The sequence below is a fragment of the Marmota monax genome, unplaced genomic scaffold, assembly GCF_021218885.2.
Source record: "Marmota monax isolate L192 unplaced genomic scaffold, Marmota_monax_Labrador192_F-V1.1 WCK01_AAM20220418_F8-fsc00148, whole genome shotgun sequence".
In the NCBI taxonomy this organism is placed as follows: Eukaryota; Metazoa; Chordata; class Mammalia; order Rodentia; family Sciuridae; genus Marmota; species Marmota monax.
In genome coordinates, this window is record NW_026693034.1 from 4,109,553 (window position 1) to 4,123,333 (window position 13,781).

Below are 13,781 nucleotides of genomic sequence, written 5' to 3' on the forward strand. Positions count from 1 at the left end.
TCTCCTCTCCGCAGACGCTTAATCTTGTTCTTTTTCAAGTCATCTCTGCTTTTGGAGTAACTGTGTTTCTGCATGATTTGTATGTACCGTTTATTTCTTTAAATATATAAATCATACTTATTATTTAGCACAGCATAACCAATGACTCCTAATCCTAACGCTCTCGAGAACCCCGTTCTATAGTTTGTGGTTTTCCACTGGCTCAGAGAGCACTGCTTGTCATTTTGCACGGGAACTCATTTCTGGTGAGGTCTGGGATGCCTGTGTGGAGGAAGCCGCCTCCCCAAGAGGATCTGTGTGGTTTCCACCCGATGCCCTTGCGCCACCACATCGCAGACACTGTCATCTACTTTCCCATCCAGGGATTGTCCAGACCATGGAAGTGCAAGTTGAACCCCAAATACATGGTGGGACACAGTGGTTTTCAATTCTAAGGCAGTCTGCCCTACCTAGAGCCCAGGTTAAGAATGACAATTGTCATTTCTTACCAGGAAGAAGATCCTTCCGATTCCATCTTTTCTCTCAGCACCCTTCAATTATTCACCTCTCTCAGGGGTGGAGGCGGTGTCAGTTCCAACTCCTAACCTTTTACAGCCTCAAGGGCTTTATGTCTCTTCCTGGGCAGCTATTAAGCTTGAAGTTTCTTGGTTGCCAAGACTGACAGATGCCTCCAGGGCGATAATAGTTTAGTTTTCAGGTCCCTCTTTTTTTCACCCCTACATGTTCCTTTGTTTTCGTGGGTCCTCACCTATTTATGCATTTAAAACACATTATTACTTAATTCTAGTTATTCATCATAATAGTTTTAAATATTGCAAACTTTTTCTTCCAGGATATCACCTATTTTTTCGTTTTATCTATATAGTGTTTTTCAGTTTGTTTGATATTTACATCAGTTTATATTTGATATAATAAAATCTACCTACTTTTTCTTCTTTTTAAAAAATAGTTGTTAATGGACCTTTATTTTATTTATTCATATTTGGTGCTGAGAATCGAACCCAGTGCCTCACACATGCTAGGCAAGTGCATTTCCGCTGAGCTACAACCCCAGCCCCTACTTTTTCTTCTTATACCATGCACTTTTTAAACCTTATTTTTGAAATCTTTTTTTCTACATAATTTTACCTTTGACATCTGGGTTTTTAATGTATTTGGAGTAAGGATCTATTTTTTATTTTTCTCCATATGGCTGAAAACAATTATCCCAACACCATTTCATAAAATCCTGTCCCCAGGATTTATTTTGGTTTCTGTATCACAACATATTCCCTGGGTCATTTGCTTTTGCCCTCTCTATTCCGTTTCTCTGGTCTACTTGTCTGTTCCCTCCCCTAAAACTACATAATTCCAGTTACCATGGCTTTATAGTGTATCTCAATGTGGAAAAGATCAGTCCTTCCCACTTTGGCTTTTCCTGCAAGGTGTTTATGACTATTCTTTCACAGAGATGTACACTCTGACCAAAGACAGCCCAGCAAAGATGGACTCGGGCACCTTAATATACTGATTCCACTCTATCTGTATACATCTGAAATCGCTAGAGATATTTCTGCCACTTTTAACTTTCAAACAACAAAAAAAGGTATTTGGTTAGCATTTTCTATGTTAATATATAGTATCTGAAACTATGAGATGCTACTTAATGTGATTTAAACACATCCTAAAAAACAACCAACATTATAGGTCACATTTGGAAACCAGTAGATATTAACATGGTTTAAATGTTAGTAATAACAAAGCTACAGTATTAGTACTTCTTGGAAATACTTCAGATGTTGACAGGACAAAATGAGGTCTCTATTTCCATTTAACCAAATTCAAAATTTGCTCTTATGTTTGCCTGTTTCCAGATGGCTTTAAAGAGGCCAATTCATCTTACTAAAATTTGGTGCAATACAAAAAAGTTAGAAGAACAGGTCATTTTGTTGCAGTTGCAAGACAAATACTGACTAGTGAACTTTTAAAAATATACTTCTAGAATTTTTAAGTCACTTTCAGTAAAACAGTAAAGAGGATTTAGAAAATAGGAATTAAAAGTCATTTAGTTGGGCTGGATTGTGGCTCAGTGGTAGAGCGCTTCCTAGCATGTGTGAGGCACTAGGTTCAATTCTCAGCACCACATATAAATAAATAAATTAAATAAAGGTCCATCAACAACTAAAAAATATATATTTTAAAAAAGAGTCACTTTGTTTATAAAATCATTAGATATTCATGACAGCCACATTTTGAGTATCTCAATTTAGAGTCAAGTTCTGAGAAAAATCAAGAATTTTGAACTTGGGACCACAAAATTTGAGGGTTGAAGGATAAGGTTGGTTGAAGGATAATAAGGTTGGTATTCTTCTCCCCCTTACCCACACACACCCGTGTCCTCAGCCTGATAACGGAAGAAGCATTCCTTCCAGTCCTGTGCTCAAACCCCCAGGAAGGGCCTGGACCGCCCTCCCCCAATGCAGCCCACTCAGATACACTCTTCCTGGCTAAAATTCTCCCCGGGTGAAAGCTGTCAGATCAAAATGAAGTCACTTGTGTCAAAACCTAAAATAAATAAATAGAGCTGTGGCATCATGAAGGAGGGGATCTCATGCACACACATCTGATATCAAGAATTATCACAGGAGACTACCAGAACCTCAGCCTTGCACAAAGGCCACCACCACCTGACACAGAAACACTTCTACAACAACATCTGCCCAGCAACTGCCTGTCCAGCCTTGGACTGGTGCCATCCTTGTTACTGATCCTTATAGCCAAAGGTAATTATTTCTGAACATCTTAGGTAAACTTTAAAACCCATTTTATGTTTAAAAACCCTTTTCTTTCTTTGCCTTCTTGGATAGCAGGTAATTTGATATAGCACATGTATTCCCATCATGATGCTAATTTCTGATTAAATTCATTATCAAGAATTTCTGAGCTGGGCGCTATAATCCCAACAACTTGGGAGGCCGAGGCAGGAGGATTGTGAGTTCAAAGCCAGCTTCAGCAAAAGCGAGGCACTAAGCAACTCAGTGAGATGCTGTCTTGAAATAAAATTTAAAAATAGGGTTGGGGATGCGGCTTATTGGTCAAGTGCCCCTGAGTTCAATTCGCAGTACCAAAAAAAAAAAAAAAAAAAATTCTGTGTTATTTAGGTGGCAACTATAATGTCCACCTTGGCCACCCCTTTGCCAATCTGTCTTATTTTGTATCTTTTAAACATCTTACACCAGTGATGACATTCCTGTGCTCTCAGTGTCAACACTAAGCCTCTCCAACAGTGGCTCCTTATAGAATGATGCCAGATATCTCTGCTTCCCCAGGCTCTGGGGGTAGGAGGTTCTGCCCACCAGGCCCCAGTGGGGACCACCCAGCTCCCAGGAGACCTTCCAACACAGTGCTTCTATGATGAAACAAGGATATGGATTTTTTTTAATCTACGCAGAGATGGAAGGAGAACACTGACTGTGAACAACCAACTAAATAAATTTTCTCTGAATTGGAAATGCCCCAAACTGTCTTTCAAAGTCAATTGCTTTTCTAATCTTATATTGGTGGGAAAAAGTGTTGGTTGTTTTGTCTGGCAAAACCACATAAAATAAATATTTCCCCAGTGATCCTATCATTGAGAATCTGCTGCAAAGGAAGCCTCAGCAGAGTGGCAGCCGCCCCCAGATGAAACGAGGCGTGACGATACAGATGGCCGCCTATGTCTGAAGGTAAGAGCTATTGAAAAGTCATATTTGAAGCAGAAGGAAAAAACTTTCAAAAGAAAATGACCACAAGGATGCTGGAGGGCTCTCCAGCACATAATTCATGGGACACAGATGGCATCATGTGCGAAATACTGGCTGTCCCCAGGGGAGGGGAAATCATTGTCCGTGAATGACAAGATGGCATGACTAAACAACTGAGCTGGGTACTCAGTGACAACACCTCTGCCACCTCTGCCACCACCTGCCCCCTCTAACTCTGAGGAGCATGTTCCCCCCTGGCTGGGTGTGCTCCAGGGCAGCAGTCCACTGCATGACACCCTTCCCTTTCCCCTGTCCCTGCCAGGAACACTGGTCCCATTCTGGGGTCTTGTGCGTGTGGAAGCTATGACCTGCGAAGGGGCTTTCTCTCCGAGCACTAACCCTCCCCCAGACTGAGCCAGTGCCCACTATACAGAAGCCACAGAGGACATTGATGGCAATGTTTGGGTTGAAAGTCCATGGCTGCTATCGTGGCCCCTGGCCTCTGCTTAGCCTACAGAGGTAAACTCAAATCTTGGTAGCCTTAAAAACTTTATGCTTGCCTCGTTATGACGAAGACACTCAAAGCAAAGGAGGCCCTTCCCCAGCAAGAAACCAATGCCCGGCCTCTGAAGGCCATGCAGGAAGGCACACAGGCAGAGCAGCTCCACACATCCCTCAGAGCCGGGCTTCAGGGACCCCAAACCCTCAGAGAGCAGCCTGAGAGAGACTAGTGAGGCCACTGCAGGGGCACACAGCCATCACACTCAAGGGCAAGGACTGGATGACACATAGCCCTTGAGAGCTGAGCACAGGCCTAGAGTCCAGTGAAATGGCTCCCAGTGGAGGCCAGGTCTGTCCCCCAAGGGACATGTGACAATATCCAGAGACATGTGCTACACCTGGGGAGCAGGCAGGAGGCAGGAATGCCGCTCCACCCTCTGCCGCCCACAAGCTGCCCTGCAAGCCGCTGAGGAGGCTGAGGAGAGGGGGGATCTGAGCCCCTCACCCGCAGAGGAGGCTGGAGGGGCGTGGAGACCTCCTGTTCTGTGCTGAGCTCAGCTCACCTCCCTCTCCCTGCCTTTCCCAAGCCCTGACAGAAACCACATGGCCCTGCCACAGGAGGCCACATGATTGTCATCTTTATCTCAGTAACAGGTCCCAGGACCCTCTCCACACGGCACAGCCCTAGATACCAGCTCCGGGGAACAGGAGAGCGGCTGCCCACCCGGCGCCCCCTCCACACCACCTCCCTTGCAGGGTACACCCCTGTTTTGATGGCCTGGAAGCCGAAACCGAACTCAGGGAAGGCAGTGCTCACAGGAAACTGAATCCTAAAGTGCCTGACCACCACCCACGGCTCCCAGCAGGCCGTCTGCTCTCAGTGTCCTGGGGGGCTCCCAGGTGACTCCCCTGACACTGGTCTGCTGGAGGTGTCCACACGGGCACCCGCTCCCTGCTGCAGCTCAGCCTCAAACACTCTGCTGAACACTGCCAGCTCGCAGGGACGGCCAGCTCCCGAGAGCCGGGGGATCAGGGACAAAAACTAGGGTTCCATCACTCTGTCACCTGAAGCTCTGGATGGCCAGCCTCATCCACACACACTCGTACACACATGTGCACACTTTTTCCAGATGAGGTCAGATGATCCTCTCACTGGGGGAGTAGGTACAGCCTCATTTTTGGTCCTTTGAGAAAAGAATGCGGGGGAGGACCTGCCTGGCCCTTCCTTCCATCCTGCTGAAAACGACAGCACCCAGCTCTGTAGTATTAATGTCCCTGCAGCAAATGCCCCCACAGAGCCACCACCAACTGTGGGTGGGCCTGCCCTGGGGCCACACTAGGAGCCTGTCAGCACCCCAGGAGGCTCAGAACAGACAGCTTCCTGGGATGTCTGAATGTCCTTCCCAGGAACATGTAACACAGCAGCATAGTCAAGAGTGCCAGGAAAAGTGTCCCCTGCCAGAGAGACAAAAAAGCTGTACCTTTCTGGATGTTTCAGTTTAATGCTGACAGTCACTAAGCTGCTACAAAGAACAACTCTTTGGCTTCCTGTGGCCTCCTTACAGTGACTTGGGGTCTCTGTCTCTGCAGTTACCACCGAGGGGGCAGACAGGGAGCTGTGAGCCCTGGGCAGTGAGGCTCTCAGGAGGGGCCGCCGTCCTGACATCCCAGAGACATGCCCACGTGGGTGTGTGCTGCCCCAGCAGGGCAGCCACAGAGATGCCGGCCCAAGGGCTCCGGGCTCCAGGTCAGGCTCTGCTCGCCACTCTGCTGCAGCAGGACTGAGCACCTGAGGGCCATCCTCAGCTCCCTTCCATTCACGCTCTCCAGAGCCTCGCCCCTGCCTGGCCCCAAGCCAGGCTCCATGAGCACGCTGGAATGAAAGGAAGCTCGTGGGCATGCCCTTGACAGTGGACTACCTCACCTCCCCACAGCCCAGGCCATTGGTGAGCTCAGGAACATGGCCAGGAGGCACGAGAGAAGGAGGTCAGCCAGGAGGTTGTCTCTGGAGCCTGGGGCCTACTTGGGCAGGTAACGTGACTCACTATAGCCTGACAAGTGGGTCAGTTGGACTGGCCAGCTCAATGGACTCTTTATTGGAAAGACATTAAAAACCACCAAGTGAAAGCTTCCTCTTGCTCCAACTGGTGTGGAAGGAGCAGCACTAAAGGGCAGCGAGCTCAGAACAAACTCTGCGTCCTGCAACACAAACATGGCCCCACTGTCCTGCGCCAGCCAGCGGCCACCTGCCTGAGCAGAGCAGGCTTTCCAAGGCTCCGCCCCACCTCTGGCACTACATAGCAGCCTCAGGATGGACAGCACTGGGTGCAGGTCACAGGCAGAGGCCTGGCCCCCAAACTCCACAGCCCCGAGATGGCCCCATGGCGCAGGCTCTCTGCGTCCACTTGGAAGAGGAGGCGAAGCTAAGAATGACCACAGTGTGGCCGCTTATGTCAAGGGTGCTCTGTCTGTACAAGATGCCGCTCCACCCCACCACAGTCTCTTCCTTTTGCAGATTCTTTCCACCTCCCAGGAGGGCTTTTAGAGCGAGGCAGAGGGAACACAAGTCCTCTAGATGGTTACAAGGCAGGGTCAGGATGAAAACCAAACCTCAGTAAGCAGCAATCTTTGGGGCAGATGAGGGTCCCCACGCAGACAATGAGGGTGCTCATCTGATGAGGCTTAAGCAGAGTTGGCCTGCTTTTCCTTATCACATGCTAGCAACTCTACACAGTGTCAATGAGAGAAGACTCCTCCCAGTGGGAAGGAACTCCCACTGCCACCCCCTCCTATGCTGGGTGCCCCATGGCTTTTGTGCACCCACAGGAATTGCTGGCCATTTCAACAGGATGACACTACGCCACCAGGACTTGCTAAGCTCCATGGCCAGCATGGTGGCACAGGCTGCTTCACTAATCCCTTCGTGTCTGTTATCCCCATTCTCCAGATCAGGAAATACCTTGGGAGGTACCATAACTTACCCGAGGGAACAAGAGGGCCAGTGTTACCTAGAGCCAGCCATGGCACCCACAGCTGGGTCCTGTTTGGGCCCAAGGCACCCTGGCCTGTGAGGCCAACCACTCCATCACCACACCTGTTGTATACATGGAACTCAAGCCTGGCTCATGCTCAAGCAGGGATGGGGGAATTGAACGGCCATGACACTACATGCAAACCACATCTTGGGAAGGACTAGGTCACAGGAAGCCCGTCTACATCTTCTCCTGGGCAATGTGAGCCCACTCTACTTTCTTGTATAAAGTAATCATTTTTTACAGGAAACTAAGAAAATACATTTAAAAATCTTTGGTATTTGAAAATTTGTTTTTATGAGGCATGCCTATCAAAATAATCAACTTCTTTCCACCAAATGAACAAGCATCAGACACAAAACTGTGGGCCACAGGCTGCCGAGGCCTCAAGCCCATGTAGGCAGAACCACCCTGCTTCCGGCACTTCCCACACAGGATAATAACCAGCCACCTCTGGCTGGGCCTTCCCTAAGAACAGCCTGCAACCACCACAGGTGCCCACCAACCCACTGCACACCCAAATGAAGCCAGTTCACAGCTGGACACCATGTGACCAGAAAGTGCCACGTGGCCTTTGTGACAGCTTTCTTCATTGTCCCTCCATCTGATCCCTAAGATTCACACGGCATCTGAAGGCCCTCTGTAACATCACAGTAACCTGGTAGTTTATGAGGCATACACAGTTCCCTGGGGCTAACAGGCTGGGCAAGACCTGATTAAACAGAAGGACGGATTTGGCCTAAAATACTGCAAGAAGATATTAGGTGCCGATAAAAGGTACCACCAGGCCTCCTGTAGGCAGACAGGCTGAAGGGTGCACCGTGGCATGGGGGTCTTCAAAGGCTCGCAGCAGGGTTCCCTCCAGAGCAAACCACCTCCACACCTGTCCCTCCACATACACCCCGACCTCTGCGCCTCGTTGTCCTCTCCTAACCACTACCCTGTGCTTAGACATATGGCTTTTCTGGAAACTTCTACCCCTCCTCACTTCCTCACCTGCTGTGATGGTATCCACATCCTTGGCTGCCAGCTCTTCCACGTCTGACCTCTTTCTCAGCTCAAACCTCCGGGATAAACCTTCTCGGGGTTTCCATAATTCCTGGATCAACAGGGGCTTCTCGTTATCCCCAAACACCCGGAAGCACTGGGCCTGCCACGGCCGTCCAGGGGACCCAGCCCGGCCCACTACATCGCACAGCACGTACTGGCTGGCACACGCAGGGTCCAGGGCATAGCGCTCCAGGGCCTCCTTCACCAGCTCCTGGGCACTGGAGGTGCCCGTGGCCAGGACACTCTTATAGTGCGTGCCAGTGCAGACACTGTCCCCAAACACCTTCAGGACGCCAGGGGCTGACAGCTGGGTGGAAAGCTCTGCGGGGTCATCGCTGGCACCCAGGCTGCAGAAGGTAGAGTCCAATTCCCTGTACTTGTAGCTCAGTGTCCGGGATAGCACACTGGACAGCAGCTGGCTCTGTCGCTTCAGCTTGCTCTTGGCGGGTGGAGACATGATGAAGTGCGTCCCATAAAACATGGTGGGCAAGTCTTCATGGGCAGGACCACGGCTTCAGCCAAAGGGTAGGGAGAGGCTGGGCCTGGGAGAACAAAGCAAGAGGTCAGCACCAACCATCATGAGCACCAGGAGCAAAGGAAACACGAGTTCCAACCAAGTGGACAGAAGAGTCACTCAGTGTCCCAGCCTTGTGGACACCACCACAGGTCAGACCCCACCAGAGCACCTGCACTGAGGACAGGATCACAGCCTGAGGGGTCACAGGGACAAAGCAGGTTTGATGGGCTGAAGCACACTTCAGGGAAAGCCACTACTAAGAAGCATGATGAGGTCACCAAAAGTAAGACATGCTCCGTCGTCACAGGGCCGACTTCCAGGAAGCACGGGGCACAAGGCACAAGGAACAGCGTGACTGACAGCTGGGCGAGGGACAGGTTTGCCGGGCAGCCTGAGTTGGCTTGCTGCCCCCAGGGTGAGCCCACCATCCAGGACCACCACAGCCAAGGAAAAGGGATAAACAAGTTGGGGACCAAGTAAACTCTGAAAATCCCCTGCACCACAGTCAATAGTGTGGACTACTGAGTCACCCAGTCACAGAGACATGTGGAGCTGGGGAAGCAGGTAAGATGGCAGCCATGTTCACAGCATAATAAGCAATCAGACCCTTGAAACACGAACCTCCGGAAAGCGCCACTCCTCCACAACCCGGAAGAGGCTGGTCCCACTTGAAGGGACAATTCCCTGGGACACAGCTTAGAATGTCCACACCGCCACAATGGACACAAGGCCTCTTCCAGAACCAGTGGAAGCATGCTTGGAATGTGTGCATTCCACCCACCGCGTCCAGCCGGCTCAGACCTCTCCAGGCCAGAGACACCCAACCTCACTAAGAGGAGAAGCCGGCCTTGCACAGCTTTGTGTGTGTGTGTGTTCTAGAGTCCTAATTCTAATGTCCTTAGTCCCACAGGCTTAGAGGTGGAGATTATTAGTCTCCCTCACAAATCTCAGTGGGGCAGGAGAGCAGATAGAAGAGACAGGTTCTCGAGGCATTGCTGTAGGACAAGGGACACTGGAAAGCTGTGTGCACAGTTCCTGGTGGCTGCACCCCACTTCTGCGCTCATGTTCTCACCAAAAAACAAAAGCAGACAGACCACTGAGCTAGGAGAAGAGCCCGTTTTCTAAAAGGCTTTGGAAAGAGTGGCCCAGGACCCAGTAAAAGCAGCATGGGCACCTGCCACTGTAACTCCAGCCAACTCCTGTGGATCAATTAACATTCCCAGCCTCAACTCACATGCGGTTCTGTGGGCACTGGACAGGGCTTTGAAAGGGAAAGTGGCGGCATAGGGCAGAAGTACCCAAGGAGCCTCTCAACAGAAAAGGAGCCACACCATCCTCAGGGCACCAAAGAGTGAACTCTCCAGGCCTCCAACACTGACTCTGCAAATCAGTTTTCCTTCAGGCTGCCATGTACCTTGGCTGCGTCCTGCTCCCTGAAGCCACAAAGACTGTCATGAATAAAGCTGAAAAGCAGGCCACGGCCATTCAGTTGCTGTAGAGCCAGTGGCCTGCCTGCTGCCATGCAGAAGAGAAGCCTGAGAGAAGCCTGAGCTCTTCGGAATTGCTCTGTTAGCTTCACATAGAACACCAATGTGTGCCCTAGAAGGGTGAAACGTCCCCTACTCCTACAACCTACTGCTTGTGGTTCACCACTGCAAAGCCTTTTGAAGTACTGGTTTTCCAAAAACCTAAATTTGCAGCTGGGAGTCTGGGAGATGCTAAACAGTCCTAAGCAGGAACACAGGAGGTTCTCTTGGGGCTCAGTGGGTCAAGATATAGAGGAGTCAAGAAGTCAAAGCCTGGGCTGAGGATGTGGCTCAAGCAGTAACGCGCTCACCTGGCATGCGTGGGGCGCTGGGTTCGATCCTCAGCATCACATAAAATAAAGATGTTGTGTCCACCAAAAACTGAAGAATAAATATCTTTAAAAAATTCTCTCTCTCTCCTCTCTCTCTAAAAAAAAAAAAAAAGTCAAAGCCTTTGTTTCTCCTCCCCTGAGGTGCATGCCACAAGTCTCTTTGTCAAATCCTAAGAAGTCCAGAACCATAAGAAGTCCAGAACCATAAGAAGTCCAGAACCAACTGTGGATTCCCCTCACGGATCCATCATTTACTTTACAGTAAAAGCATTTTCCGAGGGTACTCACGTCACAAATGTGCGGCTCTGAATCTGCACACCCTGTTAGCAGGTTCAAATCATTCCCAAAAAAAGTACTTGAATCTGAGATCAGAGTCCCTGCAAACAGCCCCTCAAATCAGCCCTTACTGACCATCCCTAAGGGGTGCACAACCCTGCCTGAGAAATTTCCCATGGGACACTCAAGATGCCCTTGCTCAAAAACCTCAAGGCTGGAACACATTCTCAGAGGACCTGACTCTCACTTGGCCTAACTGGCCACCTTTCTGGAGGAGAGCAGACATCTCTGCCATAGGTTCTCCAGGGTCCCAAGCCCAACCCAAAGTGGGCAACAGTATGGCCTCTGCCACCAGGCACCCTATGGCTCGGAAAGCCTCTGCTTCTGCAGACGGTGTCTGAATGTAAATTTAAGCACACACCAAAAGCTGTGGAAGCCACGCTTAGTTGGGGAAAAGTCATGATTCAAATTCAAGGAGTATTTAAAAGGCCCCCAGATATAATGGAGAAGTGAACTGGCATCTTGCACACAGAGGTGGACGCAGGCTTGGTAAGTTCTGATGCTTCCATTAAAAACAATGGAAAATTACAAATACACAACTGCTATGCCCCCTTCCAGGGCCTCACAAGTGAGGGGCCCTGGAGCTTGAACTTCAGGGGTGCCCCTCCCTCCTTTCCAGCAGCCTCTTGAGCCAGATTCTAAGGCAGAGTTAGGAAAATCATGAAAAAGAAGAGAGACATGTGAATTGGGAGAAAGTGACTCATTCCTTTCCAATAACTCCTTCTTAACCCCAAGAAGTCCTGGTAAACCAGAACCTTATCTAGTTGGGGTTTTACAGAAAATTTTCTTCTCCTTATGATCATTCTCCCTGTGGTCATTGCAGAAGGTGCTGCTGTGCACACATCCCTGTGGGCCACTTGCACACACACACTGCTTTCCTTTCTAATCACAAAATGAAGAGTAGAGCCTGTTTGTCTAAATGGACAAATTTGATTTTTAAAAGGCCAGGAGGAGTGCAGGAAAATCCTACAGAGTGGAGCACGCCCTGCGTAACCAGATCTGTTTTTCTGGAAGTGTGACCTGCCTTTTCCTTTTCTGCTCAATTCTCGCCTCTGTCACACAAACACTAGGGAAAGCATAGGGCCCAGAGCGCCAGGGTGCAGGACGCTTGCTTTGGCAGCTCTCAGAGAATGTTTGTCTCTTGTTCTCAAGAAAGAGTCCCATTTCTGATGAAAACCCAGCCCAAGTCACAGCGGCAGGGGCAGAGACAGAGGTCAGTTGCAGGGCTGACATGGGTGGAGGGATGTCTCTCTGTTCCAACAGGACAATGTGGAACCCATTATCATTCCACCAGGAGGATAAACAGCAAACTTTGCAAACTGAGCTTTATCCCTGCTTCTTCAAATACTATCTTTACAGCTTTGAGACAGAGCGAAGCTTTTGATTGCCAACATAATTCAATCAGGTTTCATTCTGCCTGCTAGGCTCCTGAGAGGGGAATGACTTCCCCAGTGGGATTAAAGACTGGCTCCTCTTTGGAATGCACAAGAGGTGGCCCATGTTAACCTAGACACCGGTAATCAAATTCTTTTTGGCAATTCAGATTAACCAAGCCCTTGACAGGCGACAGGGGCTGGGCGGGCAGGCAGGTCTGCACCCTCCAAGGCCCCACCCACCGGCTCCCCAGGGAAATAAACCAGGTCTCCAGAGGCCTGGAGCTCCCGCTCAGCATCTGTCTCCAGGGATGCAGTATTTGTTGGGGGACTGGAAGTGGGACAGAAATAGCGGGGAAACAATGCCTGTCTCCGCACACGGGCGGGGAACGCCTTGCTGGCGGGGAGGTGATGGGGGGCGGGAGAGTGCTGTACCCCGCGCCGCACTCTTCCGCGGCGCCCCGCGCCAGACTCCCGCTCCAAGGCACCTCTAGGGAAATCGATGCGGGAAGTCCCCCAGTGCTGGGGGCTGGCCGAGGGCCCGACCCTGGCAGCCCGCGGGCCAGGTCACTCGCGCACCCGGGCCTTCGGGGACCGCGCCGGGCCCGAGAGGAGGTCGGTCTCTATGGCAACGAAGCAAGCCTGCCTCCCCCCACACCCGGATTCGCGGCGGGTAAGAAGCCCCGCGCGGCCCCGCGGCCCCAAGCGCGCGACCCGCCGCCCCCAGCCCGCGGCCCCCGCGCCCCCGTAACCTCAGAGCAGCACCGTCTGGGCCACCCCCGCCACCGCCTACCCTCCTCGCGCGCCCCCCACTCACCTCCAACGCTGCCCTCCGCTGCCGCTGCCGCCGCGTCCCCGCGCGGCTCCCACGCCCGCCGTTAGCGGGAGCCGGTGCCTGGGACCTGCACGCGCCGCGGCGCCTCCTGCTGGCCGCGCAACGGACGGGGCGGGGCCTCGGGGAGGAGCCTACGAAAGGCGTGGCCTTTGGGAGGGTGGGGCGAGAAGAGGCGGGCGGTGAGTTGGAACCTCGGTGCCCAATAGACGAAGAGGAAGCTTCTAGGGGCGGAACCACCCGTCAAGGAAAGAGGCTGTGCGCTGGCGCCTCCTGCCGGCCACTCAATGGATGGGGATGGGCTAGGGCTCGGGGCGGGGCTTCTGGAAGGGCGGGTCTCTGCCGGGGGCGGGGCCTGTGCTAAGCCGGGCGCCACCTGGGGCCTCTGTGTTCCCAAGTTGGTTGGGTGGTGTTTCCACTCTCACCTTCTGTGTGGGCAGGTGTGGATGGGTACAGAACTGTGCTCCTCGATTTACGAACATCTAAGACATTGAAAGGGAAAAGGGTTTCCTTACCCCCCACCCAGCAGCTAGAGCTTTAAGAGACAAAGCAGATGGTG

General features: G+C 51.2%; 1 protein-coding gene across 2 annotated transcripts in view; it reads right to left on the minus strand.

Moving 5' to 3' along the window:
• Radil (Rap associating with DIL domain) overlaps positions 1-13,307 on the minus strand; it is a 56,278-nt gene extending 42,971 nt beyond the window's left edge. Inside the window, exons 1-3 of one of the 2 annotated variants that reach the window (XM_058582455.1) lie at positions 13,208-13,282; positions 10,661-10,776; positions 8,252-8,847 (exon numbers count right to left, since the gene is read on the minus strand). In XM_058582455.1, coding sequence (XP_058438438.1) covers positions 8,252-8,786 — 535 coding nt within the window. In that variant the 5' untranslated portion in view covers positions 8,787-8,847; positions 10,661-10,776; positions 13,208-13,282. Of the gene's footprint in view, positions 1-8,251; positions 8,848-10,660; positions 10,777-13,207 lie in introns of both variants that reach the window. The other variant, XM_046453768.2, reaches the window with a different exon arrangement.
• Positions 13,308-13,781: the final 474 nt, after the last annotated feature.